At 61.7% G+C, this 16,500-nt stretch overlaps 1 protein-coding gene across 1 annotated transcript; it reads left to right on the plus strand.

Moving 5' to 3' along the window:
- The first annotated feature begins 401 nt into the window (after positions 1-401).
- HSPA12B (heat shock protein family A (Hsp70) member 12B) lies at positions 402-16,373 on the plus strand. The gene is made up of 13 exons (XM_056345391.1): positions 402-733; positions 3,516-3,577; positions 6,510-6,610; positions 7,842-7,966; positions 8,387-8,573; positions 9,031-9,135; positions 9,307-9,423; positions 10,228-10,399; positions 12,142-12,228; positions 12,826-12,930; positions 14,239-14,497; positions 14,693-14,796; positions 14,935-16,373. Exons 2-13 carry the CDS (start codon positions 3,535-3,537, stop codon positions 15,576-15,578), a joined length of 2,049 nt encoding a protein of 682 aa, XP_056201366.1. The 5' UTR covers positions 402-733; positions 3,516-3,534; the 3' UTR covers positions 15,579-16,373.
- The last annotated feature ends 127 nt before the right edge of the window (positions 16,374-16,500 follow it).

The raw sequence follows: 16,500 nt of genomic DNA on the forward strand, positions 1-16,500 counted from the left end.
AGCCACAGGGCTCAGGGGGCTGCGGGGCTGGGAGAAACGGGGCTCTGAAGTCAGGAGGTGGCTGGATGTCTGGGTAGATGGACAAATGGGCAGGACAGACAGATGGGCAGAGAGTGGTGAGCAAAGATGGGGGTGGAGAGCCATGAGGCTATGCCTGATGTGTCAGCCAGGATGAAGAGAGTGACCAAAACTGGGAGCAAAATGTGCCTTTGGACAGAAAAAAGACAAATGAGTGGGGTAATAGAGCCGGCAGAGGTGGAGGATTGTTGGTGTCTCTCCCCTCTCCCCCCCAGCATCCCTGTCCCTGGCTGTTTTGGGAGCCCTGTCCCCTGCGGGTGTCCATCCCCTCTTGGCAGCCCATGGTCTGCTGGCTCGGGGAGGCTGCGGTGAGTTTAGTTTTCATTCCCGGCTGTGCTGGCCCTGCCTCCTCCTCCTCCCGCTCCCACATCTGCAGCTGGAAATGCAATTTGAGGCGCTGGCTGGGCTGGGCGCCGGCCGGGAGTGGGAGTGGGAGGAAGGCGCTGGGGGAAGCCAGAGGAAGCTGGAGAGCGGGGGGCTGCGTGGCAGGGCCGGCAGCACGGACAGGGGGGCGCAGAGCCACCGGGCATCACCGGCAGCCACGGGCAGGAGGGCATCGCCACAGCGGCAGGAGCCAGCGCCCCAGCTGGCACAGCTGGAGCCAGAAGGGGGTGGCTGGACCAAGGGGTCCCCAGCCTGTGCCGTCCCCCCCAAGGTAAGTGGCTGTGGGACTTGGTGGGAGCTGGTACCAGCAGAGGCCTGCCCGGGGACAGCGGGGACCTGGCATTCATGGCTCAGCCAGGGCGAGGGTGTCACTGCCCCCACCAGCCGGGATATGGGGGTCTCCCCCCAGTTTGGGGGTACTGGTGAGGGGTCAGGACTCCAGTGGCCTCTTCCCAGTGAGAATGCATGCTACAGGCACGGGTGGGAGTGGGGATTGCTGCCTTGAGCCCTTCCAGAGCTGTTGTGGGCCCTGCCCAGCGTGGGGGCATTACCGCTGTGACCACTGGGATACCACCACAAGCCCCAGGGATAGTGTCACAACATGCCAGTGCTGTGCAGGGGCTGCAAGTCCCCAGCCGTGCCAGGGACGTCCTGCCAGTTCCTGCATCCCAGCCACAGCCAAGCAATGGCAGCAGAGAGGGGAGGACACCCCTGGATAGCCGACAGCTTTGCCCAGAGGGTTCGGGGGCTCCCCAGCCCCACAGACAAGCTCAATCCCGTCACAAGAGGCTTGTGGGGACGCACACCTCCTCCTGCTGCCCACACATCTGGAGCCCAGCCCCACAGCTGCCCCAACCCCCCCCCGGCTGGGCCAGCCTGGGCCATGGGGACACCATGCCTGGCTAAGCCAGTGTCCCCGTGCCACGCTCAGCAAGCCCGTGCCGAGGTGCCGGTGCCCTGCCTGGCTCGGCTGCCCTGAACTTGTTTCCTTTCCCCGTTTCTGTGAGCCCCTGCAGAGACGGAAATGGTGGAAAGTCCTCAAAAAACACTGCTGCTGCACAAGGTGCCAGAGCGAGCGGTGGCAGCTGCTGGGACCCTCACCCTGGCAGCATGGCAGAGCCCCCCAAGGCCCAGGGGACTTCAGCCCATGTCCCTGGGAGGGGCTGAGGGTGCAGGTAGTGGGGTCTGCATGGGGACGGTGCTGGAGGACACAAGGGCTCTGCACGGCTGCCCCATTCACATGTACATGCATGGGAAGGGGGATCCACTCATGTGTCCCCCCCGGGGGGGCTGGGAGCCCCAAAGCCTGGCCAGCTCCTGGCCGGCACGGCGTGCAGAGGCCAGGTCTCCAGCACTGCAGGAGAGGCACAGCTGGAGGAAACCCCTCGGGGGCTGGAGGGCACCTCGGCCCCTGGGTGAGCTGCCACCAGCTGCCAGGGTGGGCTGAGCCCACTCACCTTCCTCGCCAGGACCCCAGGCAGAGGCTTGGTGGCCTGGGGACAAAGGCAGCTGTCAGCCAACACCACCCCACCCCCCGGAGAGACCTGTGGTCAGTTTTGTTTGCTGAGATGGAGGATTCCAGCCACCCAGAGTCTGAGGGTCTGCACAGGTTCCGGACCAGCTGCCCAGACCACCCCATGGCAGGGAACGAAGCCGTTGTGTCACCAGAGCCTGAGGTCTCACTTCTCCCTCCTGCTCAGGCTGACGGCTCCATGTATCAGGGGCATGTGGGGACCATTCCCCGGGAGCTCAGACCCCAGGGACAGGGACACGGAGGACATCCCTGCACAGCACCCATCAGGCTGGGCTCTGGGGTGACAGACCTGGGGCCACCCCGTGCATGGCCCCACAGCAGCATGAGGGGTGTCCAACCTGCAGCTGGGGGACACCAAAAACGTGAACTAAGCCCTGGGCAGAATTTCTGCTGAGGCAACACAAATTCCCAGCATTGGGGAGGCAATCCCCTGAGCACACCCTTGCAGGACATCTCACAACCTCACAGAAAGCCCAGTTTTGGTGGAGAAGCCCTTCTGACAGCCTCAGCCTGCCAGATACCCACTCCGTGCCATCCCAGTACTACCAGCACCCACATTCCCCACTGCGGTTCAACCTACAGCCTGCATCCCACAGCGGCCCCAGCCCCTCACTGCCTCCTCCATCTGGGTGGTCAGAGCAGAAGCCCCTCTGGCTCTGAGGAAAGGCTCGCCACCTGCCATTTTTAGCACAAGGCTTTTTCTCAGGAGGCTGCTGAGAGCAGGATCTGGCCACGGGTCCAGCAGCACGTGGGTGGGATTGGCCCGGATCAAGCCTCTCCCCGGTGAGCTAAGCCTTGTCCTGAGCCCGCAGCTCCGCAGGATGAAAGCGGCTGGTGCGGGGCAGGCAGCCTTGAAGGTGATGGGATGCTCTCGCACCAGGCAGAGAGCCAGGAGCCGGGTTATTAGCCAGGGAAGCAGTTTTGGTGCTGGTCAGTGCTGGGTCACAGCCCCTAGGACAAGCAGGGATGCTCTTGGTCCATCCTGCTTCTGCCAGGGAGCCACGGTGCTGCAGGGAACCTGGCCCTGGGCAGCACCTGCTTCAATGAAGAGAATAATTTTAAAGGTTCGCCTGGCCTCACTTTCTTTCTCTGACCGAACCTAAAAACCTGCAGCATGGACCTCACGCTGGTGGAGCGGCATTTTGCACACATCTGTATCATGCACATCTGGCTGGGCCAGAATCTGGCCAGTGCCAATTGGGCGTGTGCTGAACTGGGACAGGCCCCTGCCACAGCCCTCCACCCTCCCGCAAGCTGAACCCCCAGGCTTTGGGGTCTCCTACCTGCAGCTCCTTTGGGGTCCTGGGGGTTGCAGGGTCATAGCCAGTCCTGTCCCTGCTGGGTCTTCCTGGAGTGGCTTGAGCCAGTCTGGGGACTCACCCAGTAATGCTCAGGGGCGCAAGGGGACCCTGTGGACACCCCAGGTCATGGCACACTGTGCACTGTGCTGCCAAGGGGACAGCCAGCACCTCTGGGCACACGGACACTTGTCCCATCGTCCCTCCTACTTCTCTTGCAGCCGGGAAGGCGAGGCCACCATGGCGATGCTCCTGGAGCCCGGGATGCAGAGTCTCCGGATGGGTAAGGCTGCTCCCCGGGGAGGGGGCCCTGCAAGGATGGCAGAGGGTGGGGGGTCCCCTGCCACCCCTAACCCCCTCACCAACAGACACGAGCTCTCTGTGAGCGTGACACTCGGGGCCCCTCTCCCTTCGCCTCCCCACACACCCAGGCATCCCCCCACCGCTCCCCCCACCCATCCATTCCCTCCACAATCGTCCTCCCATCTGCATGGAGGAGCCCCCCACGCGGCTGCTCCTGCGCTGGGGTAACCAGAACCAGCTGTGGCGAGGAAACCTGACGCTGTGAACACAAGCCAGGGAGCAGCCCAAGCCAAAGAGGCGAGCGCAAGAATTAAGCACCTGCAGGGTCCCCCCAGCACCCCGGGAGTCCACTTCTATATGTTGGCAGGTGCCAGCTCTGGCTCTGGCTCTGCAGGAAAGATGCTTCACATACACGGAACCTGGAGCCCCAGGCTCAAAGCCTGGCAGAGCTGCCAGCTTGCCTGGGCGATGCTTTCCCCCCATGACAGGGGGACACTGGCCTCCCTGCACTGCGGAGCTCTGCCAGCATGCGGAGATGTCCAGAGGGACCTTCCTGTTTGTTGGGGATCAAATATTCATGGCACAGACATGGGATACAGTGAAAGGCACTTACAGAGCAGGTGTGAAGGGACTGGAGCTGCAGCGTGGCGGGGAGCAGCCAAGCCCCTGGCACAGCTCCTGGGGTGCAAAGCACTGCCCCTGATGCCACAGCACCACGGCACTGTGTCCATGGTGAGTGATGTGCCGGCAGGTCTTGGCCAGCCAAGGAGATAAAGCAGTGGAGGTCAGCCAGGAACCCCACTCCCACAGCTGCTGCTTCTGGGGGGGACCCAGAGCACCCCCGCTGCAGTCTTTGTGGCTCCTGAGGTGCCAGAGGGATTTAGGGAGCTGCCTCTTGGGTATCCTGATTGCAGTGGGAGCTGGGCTGGATTCCCTGGACGCAGACCAGCTGCCAGCACCCTCTGGCAACAGAGAGCTGGAGTTTTATGAGTTTTATGCTTAAAGAAAGACCAAGGAGCCTCCTCCAGCCCCAGACCTCTCCGGCATCCACCTAGGAGTGGGTGCTGTTTGTCCTTGTGCCTGTGGTCCAGATCCTGGCAGGGTCCTGGCATGGAGCTGCCTGTCTGGGGAGGCAAGCCCAAAGCAAGGGTCTCAGCAGAACCTGTGGGGCAGACGGTCCCTCCACATCCCCAGTGTCACCTCCTGGACCTCACATCCCATTCCCAGCATGACCATACGTCTGTCAGAGCCGGGGCCAGCCAAGCCCCTTGGGAAAGGTGGCCCCGCTCCATCAGCTGCACCAGCCCCTTCCTGGCTGCCCCCTGCCAACAGCTGGAGCCCGTCCATCGGCTCGTGCTTTCACAGGGCAGATGATTAATCCCCTCTGCTAATTGGAGCCATGTGGCGAGAGGAGCGCAGGCAGCTGCAGCCTCACACCATGGGCATCCTGGTGCTGGCTGGGCTGGGGGCCAGGCATCCCACCAGGGCTTCTGCTGCGGCCCCAGCCTGGGCTGACACGCCAGGATTAGTGGGGAACCCCAGGACAAGGCTTCTGCTGCCGAAGGGTCACCCGAGGAGACACAGCTGGCTGGGGTCTCGAGGAGGAGGAAAAGGAGGGCCACTGTGCAGCCACCATGCCACGGTGCCTGTCCCCACGCGTGTCTGTGCAGCACAAGGCAGCACGAGCCTCCCTGAGCTTCCCACACAGGCCAAAGCTCTATGGCTCAGAGCTATCACAGCACACATGGGTCTCCACCAAAGTGAGTTGTTCTGCAGTGTGGCCGAGCCTGGCACACCTCCCCTCACTGAGGGCTGGGGAGCTGGGTCTCCGTGGCCTCACACTGCAGACACTTGCTCTGCCGCAGTAGCTCACCAACGTCTCTTTCCCAAGTTTTCCCCGTATTTCCTCTGGATACATGCCTGGAGCAGCCTCTGGCATCCTTCACAGTCACCCCTGCCAGCTGTTGCCAAGCTGAATTGGTGTGTATTTATGTGATGATGGCTGTCTTGATTTAAAAATAGGCAGCTCTGGCGAGCCACCGCATCCCTTTCTGCTGCAAACATGTCGTGGGCTTTCAGTCCTGACTCTTCTGTCATCAGCTGCAAGGAATTAGACCCATCTGCTCCTTTGCTGGTCAAAGACCACTGCACTTCCACTTCTCTGGCCCATGCAAGGCAGGATCCATCCCACCTGGGTTGGCTTATCTGCAGGGGGGGTGTCTCCATCTGCAGTCCCCCCCCACCAGGGAGTCTCTGGCATCAACAGGGAGAAACTGGGCTTGCAGGTCACCTGACTTATTTTAAACACCAGCTTCAGGAGATGACAATTCTTCCTCCACATACCAGTTCCTCTCTGGTGATGGAGCAGACATGGAGCCCGTGTCTCATTACTAAAGCCTGCCCACCCCAGCAAGCTGAACCCCTCCCTGAAACACCACAACCAGCTCACCCTGACCCATCTCCTGACTGAGCAAGAGCTGACGGCCCCCAGATCCACAGGAGAAGGTCCCTCAGTCCTGCAGCTCTTTTCTGGCCGCTGTCCCCACTGGGAGACAGGGTAAGCCCCATACCCTGAGGGAGGGGTGCCCGTGAGCTCACCAGTGCTAACACCAGGTGCAACCAGTTCCTGCACCTCCGTGTGACACCTTCAAAGGTTCCTCCTTTGCTAATTCAATCAGTGCTGATTAGACACCTCCTTACACACGGTTTAAAAATTGTAAGAAGCCCTCCAAACACAGAATTGCTTTGTGCAGAGCCCACTAGCAGCAGCTCTGATCCCTCTGTTCCCAAGCCTGTATCCATACTAGCTGCATCTTCATTGGGATGTTGTGTGTTACCCTCACTTTGGGGAAGGGTCTTCAGAAAGGCCCAGGGCCCATTCACATCCTAGCCTCACCCTGCTGTGTCCCCAGGTGCCAACAGTGAGCAGTGCCCTACGCCATCCCCCCCCGGCTCCCCAGGGACACCTCATGACAGCTGCAGCATCGCCCCGCTGACACCCTCCCAGTCACCGGTAAGGCAGTACTGGGGGCTCCTGGGGTCTGTCTCCCTGGTGTTGCCCCCCGATCCTTCCCTGGCTAGTAGCCCCGACCCCCAGCACCTCCTCTCCCAGTTGCGTTGCCGTCCCTACCACACACCCCAATATCAGCTGAAGGATGGGTCAGTTTATAGCTAGGGCACAAATCCTCCCCTTTATCTGTGGGATTTATGGGATGATGGCTGTTTTTCCAGTGCAGGAGGTTGGCAGGAGTGGAGCCAGAGGGGGAAAAAAATAATTTAACTCTTTGTAAAGCTGCTGGCCTCAGCTAGTTCCTCCCCGCACACCTGGGGGCCACCAGGCGTGGGAGGCAGCAGGCAGGGAGTGTGCCAGAGCTGGTTCCTCCTCGGCACTCGTTGTCCTTGTAGCTCCCTGAACATGCACATTTCTGAGACAGCCACTTCAGCCATGCTAATCACCAGCTTTTTCTGCGGCTGTTTAATGTCTGCATTTATCAAATCTGGATACATTAAAAGTTAATGAGGGCTTTTAGCTTTCCCTGTCTGCCCCACGCACCTGGGAGGCTGCAGCAGGGGACAGCAGTGACAGGGGTACAGGGCTCGCTGCATCGTCGTGGCTCGTTTGGCACTGCCACTCGCTGCCACCTCTGCCTGCTGTCACAGGGACTGGCCAGGGGCAAGGGATGGGGGCCCAAAGGCAGGACCAAAAAGCACCAGCTTGTAGGGGAGCAGTGGGATCCACATGAGGCACCTGGGTCAGGAAGGTTTTCAGTTGGGTGACCCATGGGGACGCCTGAGACAAGATCCCTTGCACTGACATGGGGAGCAGGGAAGGTTTTGAGGGAATCTCAGCTAAAATTTATCAGGTTTTGAGTGTGGAGGGCTCAGGACCACCCCAAGCCGGGAAACCACAGGGATCCCCCTGCCACCCTAGACAGCCCTCGTGGGCAGAGGCTGCTAGCACCCATCCCTCTCCGGGGCTGCCCGGATCCCATGTCCCGCGGAGCCTTGGAGAACTGCCGCAGCAGCCCTTTTTCCCAGTGTTTTGGAGCTGTGTAAAAGCAGGAATTGCCTCATGTTGTCAGCCAGCATCGTTGCAGCAGCAACCATGGCATCACTGTGTACTACAGAGCTTGTGGGTGTGATCCAGGAAAATTTAACCCCTCCATGGGGCTTTTTTTTACCCGTTTTCTGGATGCTCACCCCCAGGACTGAGCCCATCCCTAATGGCTGCCTTTGCATTTCAGAGGAGCGAGGCTCGCTCCCAGAAAACTGCTTCCTTCGCTGTGGTGGTGGCCATTGACTTCGGCACCACATCCAGTGGCTACGCCTTCAGCTTCTCCAGCGACCCCGAGGCCATCCACATGATGAGGTGAGGAGCAGCCAGAGGCCCCAGGGCTGTTACAGGACTTTTTCCCCAAGGCGGCTGGGTGCTGGCTCGCTGGGTGCAGGGATGGAGGTGGGCTGGGCGATGAACACCCACACCACCGCAGGTGAGGGATGCTGCCTGGACGGTGGTGGGTGGAAGGAGCCCAAGAAGTAGGTCTTGCACCGAGCAGGACGATGGAGCGGGAGCACCTCTTCGTTAGCGCTCTGTTGTAACAAGCTGTGTGGGTGCAGAGGTTGCACAGGGAGCAAAGCCACCTTCCTGCATGGCCTTCCCAGGGGCTTCGCTCCCTTCTTTGTCCCTCTTCAAGGTGCTTGAGGTTGTGCTCATACACATAAATGAAACTGGGCAGGACCTGTTCTCTGGCCTTGATGTTCATGTGCTGCTGCTGGCTCCTGTTTGCAGGAAATGGGAAGGAGGGGACCCCGGGGTGGCCAACCAGAAGACCCCCACCAGCCTCCTGCTGACACCGGAGGGCATCTTCCACAGCTTTGGCTACACTGCCAGGGACTACTACCACGACCTGGACCCCGAGGAAGCCCGTGACTGGCTCTACTTTGAGAAGTTTAAGATGAAGATTCACAGCACCAGCGTATGTCTCTGCTCCCATCCCAACCTCCCCAGGGGAGACCCTGGACGGGCAGGATGGAGCTGAGCTGGCCCTGGGGACTTATCCCACTTTGCAGAAAGCAAAGAGAGGGGTTCACCAGGGCAAGCAGAAATTTGGGAGGGCTGGAGAGGGGCTGCAAGCAGAACCTCTGATTTCCTGCATCCCAACCGAGCACGTTCCTGTTTGCTTTGCACACACTTTGCACACACTTTGCACGTAGCAACATTACAGCCCTTTGCAGGGGGATGAATTTTTGGTTCCCTGTGTCCGAGCTGCTTTGGGGCAGATGGATGTGGTTGCAGAGCCACGCTTCAAGCGCCCATTCAGCACAGAGGAGATGAGCACCCTGCCTGAGGCTCGCCGCTGGAGCCTGGGTGGGATGCCGGTCACATCCCATCACCCTGCATGATATGTTTGCTGTTACTGCTCTTCCCGGCAGGACCTCACCATGAAAACCGAACTAGAAGCTGTCAATGGGAAGAAGATGCAAGCACTGGAGGTGTTTGCCCACGCGCTCCGCTTCTTCAAGCAGCACGCTGTGCAGGTAGGGCACCTGGGGTCTCCCTGCAGCACCACACGAGCACAGCCCTCCTCTCCCTCTCCAAACCAAGTACAAGGCATGCATGTTGTCCTCTTCATGTGTGTCTTCCTCACCCTTCACCGAAGCCCTGATGCTCCAGCTGGGGAGGGTCACCTGCTTCTTCTTGCCTGGCAGGAGCTGAAGGACCAGTGTCCGTCCCTGCCCGAGAGAGATGCCATCCGCTGGGTGATCACCGTGCCTGCCATCTGGAAGCAGCCGGCCAAGCAGTTCATGCGGGAGGCGGCCTACAAGGTGAGGGAACCCCAGCGGGGGCTGTTCCGCATGCTGACCTGCACAGGAGGCTGTGCTTTCCAAGCTTCCCTCCTCCTGTGGGTGCTGCCTGCCTGATGAAGGGTCTCTAGCATGTCCATGTCTTGTGGAGCCAGAGGGGACCACGGGGATGGTCAGAGGCTGGAGCAGCTCTGCTGTGGGGACAGGATGGGAGAGTTGGGGGGGTTCAGCCTGGAGAAGGGAAGGCTGTGGGGAAACCTCAGAGCACTTCCCAGTACCTAAAGGGGCTGCAAGAAAGCTGGAGGGGCTTTTCACAAGGGCGTGTAGCAATGGGAGGAGGGGGAATGGCTTTAAGCTGAAGGAGGGGAGATTTAGATTGGATATTAGGAAGAAATTCTTTCCCGTGAGGGTGGTAAGGTACTGGGACAGGTTGCCCAGAGAAGCTGTGGATGCCCAATCCCTGGAAGTGTTTAAAAAACATGTAGCTGTGCTGCTTAGGGACATGGTTAGTGGTGGGCTTGGCAGAGCTGGGTTAATGGTTGGTCTTGATGATCTTAAAAGTCTTTTCCAACTTCAACTATTCTATGCAGCATTCAAGGCCAGGCTGGACGGGGCTCAGAGCAACCTGGTCTAGTGGCAGGTGTCCCTGCCAGTGGCATGGGGTTGGAACTGGATGGGCTTTAAAGTCCCTTCCAACCCAAACCATTCCATGATGTCCTGGTAGCCTAAGGAACAAAAGCGGGACTCTGGCTGTGGGGCAGCCCTGCAGGGATGCCCTGGAGCACCATCACCTTCTCTGCCCTGATGTCCCTGTCCTCCGTGCAGGCTGGTTTGGTGTCCCCGGAGAACCCAGAGCAGCTGCTGATTGCGCTGGAGCCCGAAGCCGCTTCCATTTATTGCAGGAAACTTCGCCTCCACCAGCTGATCGACCTGAGCTGCAAGCCCCCGGCTAACGGGCTGGCGCCAGACCACTCCATCGACTCCAGCTTTCGGCAGGGTGAGCGGCTGCAGGGCAGGTGCTGCCAGACGGGCACTGGCAGAGGGTCCATGCAGGGCTGGGGGCTGGAATTGCAGGAGATGGAACAGGCAGGGGTCTGGCCCCGCATACCAGTTTTTGAGGGTCCATCAGCAGCTGTGGCTGGGGAAGGGTCTTGGGGCAGCCCTGGGGCATGACTCAGCCTGGGCTGCAGCAGTGGGGTCCCAGAGACCCCCCTATGCTCCCCTCTTGGGTCTGGCACAGGCACCTCGCCCCCCCCCCCCCAGCCCCTCACCAGGGGGCTGACTCTTGCCCTGTCCTCCTCCACTCCTGGCTCTTTTCCAGTTTCCCACCCCCTTCCCTATAACTTTCCCTTTCCCTATAACTATAATTACCTTCTCTGGTAATTTAGCAAGCAAGGCTAATTCTCACAAAAGCCGTTTGGGTTCCCATGCAGCACCGGTGTGCACCAGGGCGAGTCCTCGGCGAGTGCCCCACAGCCGTATAAAGTGAGCACAGCAATCCTGCGCCCCCCAACAGGGAAGGGCTGGTTCCCCCACCATGAGGACCCTCAGCCCACAGCATCACTAAGTGATGGGGAAACTGAGGCAGGGATGAGTGCAGCACCATGCCAAGGGCGTGAGTGGGAGGCTGTGGCTGATCCCCATGCTCTGGCAGCCCCGGGGAGCCCTGCTTCCCGCTTTGCCCCCCTTCCCTGTCCCCCGTCCCCCCCCCAAGCCCGCACAGCCAGGGCAGGCAATGGCTGCTGTCCCAAGAAGCACCCAAGCCCTGCGTCCCCCGTGGTCTCAGACCATTTCATCTGCCCAGCCTGCCCCTGCCCCCCACCCCCACCGCCCTGGGTCCCCAGGCTGCCTCTCCCCTTTCCTCCCGCCACGTTTCCAGCCGGAGCAGTTTCTGCTGGCTCAGCCGGAGCTACTCTGGATTCCTCCCAGCAGCTCCGCTTGGCCTCGACCACCCCGGCCCCTTGCCTCTCTCCTCTCCCCCCGCCCGGCCCCTCCAGACAGCCGAGCCCTCTGCTCCCCCATCCCACGCCAGCCTCCCCGGCCGATGTCATAACCCCGGCACAGCGAGAGGATCTTCCCACAGCCCCGGGGCCGGCTGCCACCCTCCGCTGAGCTGCCTCGGGGGATGCTCCCTCCACTCATGGGAGCCTGGGGGTTCACTGGGACAGAGCCAGTTTGCCCTGCCGGGACCCAGCCCTGACACTGGGACTTGCTGATAGCCACAGCTATCTTGTGTTTGGCTCAAGAGCCGAGGTCGCATCCACATTTACGGAGGGGTTTGATCTGCATCCCAGGGTGGAGGTTAATGAAATGAGTGTGCTATGTCCATCTCAGAGCGCTGAAAGTAGCCCAGGATAACCCCACCTTCTCCAAACAGCTCCCTGCCCCTCCAGGCTGCTCTGGTGTTCCGGGGACCGGGGGAGCAGAGGAAACCCAGACTGGGCTGGGGAGAAGATGGGAAGAGGTGGCATCACCCAGGGGCACCTGTGGGCCCAGGGCGCTGCAGGCTGGGTGTGGGGAGGTGGGATCCCATGGGATCCCGGGCAGAGCTGCGGGATGACTGGAGCAGCTGGGACCATGTCGGGTGTCCTGGTTGGAGGGGAGAGGGCAACCAGTGCTCCCAGTGCATCCCCAGCAGCATCTTTGCCAGCATTCCCCACCTGTCTGGGGGGCTCCCAGGGATGCTCCTGGCCCTCGGTACCCCCAGCCTGACACTGGCCCCTCCACTCTGTTCCTCAGCCCGAGAGCAGCTCCGGCGGTCCCGGCACAGCCGCACCTTCCTGGTGGAGTCGGGAGTGGGGGAGCTCTGGTCAGAAATGCAGGCAGGTAGGAGGGGGGACGGGCAGTGCCCCCACCACAGACCCCAGCCCACCGGGGAGGATTCAATTGGAGGGGGGGGACAAGCAGGAGCCTGCACCAGTGCTGCCTGGCCCCTGGGCCCCCCTGGGCAAGGGGATGGGGGGCTGGATGTTCCCTCCATGGCAGAGCCCCCCAGGTGGCCCCAGTACCAGGGAAGAGTCTGGCCGTGGGGGTGACACAGCTTCACGCTGTCACTTGGTCTTGAACCCCATGATGATGCCGGTGAGGGCAGGGTCTGCCTGCCACCATTCCATCACTGGGCTCATTCCAAGCAAACACCATGACATCCCCCTCCTGCACTCACAAACGGCTTCAGCTGTTTTTCAGGTGGGGGAAAAAAACCCACCCAAACCCCACATATTTTGGTTAAAGCCACATTTATTTATTATGTTTCCCCCTGGGGAGAAGTGCAGCCCAGGGGCCGTGAGCCAGTGGCTGCTCCGAGCCCATGGGATGGGCATCCTGGGGGTCAGCCCCGCCGTGGGGCTGGGGGCCTGGGGGAGACCCCGCAGTGGGGCGGGACGGGACCCAGGACCCCGACTCGGCTGCTGTCCGTGCCCGCAGGTGACCGGTACATCGTAGCGGACTGCGGTGGTGGCACGGTGGACCTCACCGTCCACCAGATCGAGAAGCCGCAGGGAACACTGAAGGAGCTGTACAAAGCCTCAGGTGGGCTACAGCCCCCAGACCCCACCTCGGGTCCCTCCCGCAGCCACCTCTCCTGGGCTGGGGTCCCGCTCTGTCCCCTGCAGGATGGTGGCCGGGGCTGTGGCACCACCTGGTGTCGGCGGGGAGCAGGACAGGGGCGGGGGCTGCGCTATCGGGGGTCAGATGGGACAAGGGTGTTGGGCTGGCGGGGGCCAGATGGACCAGCGGCTGGGCTGGGGGGGCTCAACCGGGACAGGGGTGCTGGGAGGGGGGGGGCAATAGGGCACAGGGGTGCTGGGCTGGGGGGGACGACAGGGGGACACGGGTGCTGGGCTAGGGGGGCAGTGGGGTACAGGCGTGCTGGGCTGGGAGGGGGCAGAGGGACACAGGGGCTGGGGGGTGTCTGGTGGGACAGGTGTTCAAGTGGGATGGGGTGCTGGGCTGGGAGGGAGGACAGTGGAACAGGGGTGTTGGGCTGAGGAGGGACTGGGGCAGCAGGGGTGCCAACTGGACAGGGACGTGGGTGGGAGAGGGTGGGTGTGCAGGGTGGGACGGGGGGTACAGGTGTGGCTGCAGGTGGGGCAGGAGCTGGGGCTGAGGCCCAGGGCATCGTGGTGTGGGGATATGACACCCACCGGTGTCCCCATGTGCTGTGGGTCGCAGTACCCTGTGCCACCTGGGCACACCAGGAAGGCACTGGGTGACAGGGCTGTGCCCTGTTCTGGGCTGTGAGATGTGTCCTGGCCCCTGCCCATGGGCTTCCCACCCTGCCGGGGGGGCGCATGTGAAGCCCCCAGCCTCAGCCCATCCCAAGTGTGAGATTTTGGCCCATGGTGGTTGTGTACCCCCAGACAAATAGTGGCTTGTAGGTGATGGCCACAAGCCCAGGCTTCCCCACAGAGCTGGGCACAGGGCTGGAAAGCAGAGCCATGACATTAGGGGGGGGCACTGAGCGCCCCCAAGCATCACCCAGGGACACCCAACAGGGTCCCCTTTGTCCAAGGGACCACTGTACCCGCAGCCACACTGTCTGCCCTCTCCCTGCTCCAGAGGCACATTTCCGTGCCCCCCCTGCCAGTGCAGGACTTGTCCCTGTTCCCTGGCCCAGCCCTGGGTGAAGGGGCTCCCCTCTGTGTTGTCCCACTCCCCCTGATCCCCCTGCAGAAGAGCCACAGTGGGGCTGGGGGCTGCAGTTTTGCACAGAAAGTACCCCAGGCTTTGCTGGGTGATGCTGGGAGGGGTGTCTGGGGACATGGTAATGGGGGACCTGGGAAATGTGTGTGCCATGGGGATGCTGCCTGACCTAGCCCCCTCCCCACTGCTGCCCAGGGGGTCCCTACGGGGCCGTGGGGGTGGACCTGGCCTTCGAGAAGCTGCTGTGCCACATTTTTGGGGAGGATTTCATCGCCACCTTCAAGGCCAAGCGTCCCGCCGCCTGGGTGGACTTAACCATCGCCTTTGAAGCCCGCAAGCGGGCGGCAGCCCCATCCCGCGCCAGCCCCCTCAACATCTCCCTGCCCTTCTCCTTCATTGACTTCTACCGCAAGCACCGGGGCCAGAACGTGGAGACAGCTCTCAAGAAGAGCAAGTGAGACCCTGGCTGGGGGGAATAAGAGGGACTGGGGACCCCTGGGGAGCACATGGCCCTGGAGGGACCTAAACTGGGGCAGGGGGAGAAGACAAGGGTAGGTGGGGTGCTCTGCTCTGGGGTCTGCTGGGCTGGGGCATCCCCAGGGGGGAGCCTTTGGTGAGGGGCATCCCTGGACCCTCTCTCCCTCCCCAGTGTCAACTTTGTGAAGTGGTCATCCCAAGGGATGCTGCGGATGTCCTCAGAGGCCATGAGCGAGCTCTTCCAGCCCACCATCAACCAGATCATCAAACACATTGGTAGGTCCTGCGGGTGGCAGCAGCCCCATCACCAGAGCCCCTTCCCCCTGCAAGAGAGGAGTCCCCTGGCCCTGGGACCCTGCAGTGGCACTCCCAGCTGTGCCCAGTTCCCATCCAATGCCCCCCTTCCCTCCACAGATGACCTCCTGAAGAAACCGGAGGTCCAAGGCATCAAGTTCCTCTTCCTGGTGGGAGGCTTCGCGGAGTCGGCCATGCTGCAGCACGCCATCCAGGTGGCCTTCGGCCCTACCTGCCGCGTCATCATCCCCCAAGATGTGGGGCTGACCATCCTCAAAGGGGCCGTGCTCTTCGGCCTCGACCCCACCATCGTCCGCGTCCGCCGCTCCCCCCTGACCTACGGCGTCGGGGTGCTCAACAAGTTTGTGGAGGGGAAGCACCCTCGGGAGAAGCTGTTGGTGAAGGAGGGCAAGAACTGGTGCACCGACATCTTTGAGAAGTTCGTCTCTGTTGACCAGTCTGTGGCGCTGGGGGAAGTGGTCCAGCGCAGCTACTGCCCAGCCCGGCTGGGCCAGCGCAAAACCATCATCAACATCTACTGCTGTGCCACCGATGACGTGGTCTACATCACCGACCCCGGTGTACGCAAATGCGGCACAATCAGCCTGGAGCTGGAGGCACTGGGTGATGCTGGCAGCCTGGCCCACGGCCGCCGTGAAATCCGTGCCAGCATGCAATTTGGGGACACGGAGATCAAGGTCACTGCCATGGACATCCGCACCTCCAAGACGGTCCGAGCCACCATTGATTTCCTCTCCAACTGAGCCCCCTCGCCTCACCGCAGGGCAGTGCGGGGAGGGACGGGGACGCTGGGAGCCTGCCACCCGCCACGGCCCCCCATCAGCACCCACACTGGGCTCCAGCCCCCCCATGGCTGCACGGAGCCGGGCAGCAGGAACCACCAGCTCACAGCTCCAGCTGAGCAGCCAGCAGCCCCCCCTGCCCCCTTGCAGCCCCCCCTTCGCACGGGACACCCAGGCAGTGCTGCCCCAGGCCTGCGCCTCCCATGGAAATGGAGGGGTCCCCCTGCCAGAAAGGGTGACTGCAGCCCCAGCACAGTCAAGCAAGGCAGGAGGTGCAGTGCCCAGCCAAGCCAGGGCTAGGGGGTCAGGCTGCCCCCCAAGCACGGTTCAGGGCCACCACCGCCCCCCGATCCCCTGAGAATACCCACGCACACACTTTCCATAATCCCACATTTCTATTTTTTATATATATATGTCGCACGTCACCCTTGCAGCTGCCATCCCACGACCCGTAGAGCTTGACGTGGTCAGTGCAGCCCAGCGAGGGCTGGGACAGTGGCACAAGGGGGGGGATGACTCACTCACCCCCTCCCAGCCCCCCCTTAACAGGGGCCAGGGCCATTTGCAGCACGAAGCACGAAGCCCCTCGCCCTTTTCAGGGCCACTGGGGGTTATCCATGCCCACCCGCTGCCGCGGGGATGGGCTCATGCAGCCCCTTGCAGTTCTGGGGTGTACAAACAAATGTATGTGACCACCTGCCCCCCATGCCAGCCCTGGGGGTGTCCCCTGTCCTCCCACTCTCCTCTGCAGGTTTTAATCTGGTTGCAGCCACCAGTTCCAGTGCTCCTGGGGGGTTTAATGGAGGCAAACGGAGCTTCAGCCCCTTCTCTGCTGAAATTTATTACTTACCTCTATAGATTTTTGTACTTAAAAAAACCCACA

This window comes from Falco biarmicus, chromosome 1, assembly GCF_023638135.1.
Source record: "Falco biarmicus isolate bFalBia1 chromosome 1, bFalBia1.pri, whole genome shotgun sequence".
Classification (NCBI taxonomy): Eukaryota; Metazoa; Chordata; class Aves; order Falconiformes; family Falconidae; genus Falco; species Falco biarmicus.

Coding starts and splice junctions, on each gene's coding strand:
- HSPA12B (XM_056345391.1), top strand. CDS start 3,535: ATGGCGATGCTCCTGGAGCCCGGGATGCAGAGTCTCCGGATGG. Junction 6,611..7,841: donor TGACACCCTCCCAGTCACCG/GTAAGGCAGTAC, acceptor TTTGCATTTCAG/AGGAGCGAGGCTCGCTCCCA. Junction 8,574..9,030: donor TGAAGATTCACAGCACCAGC/GTATGTCTCTGC, acceptor TCTTCCCGGCAG/GACCTCACCATGAAAACCGA.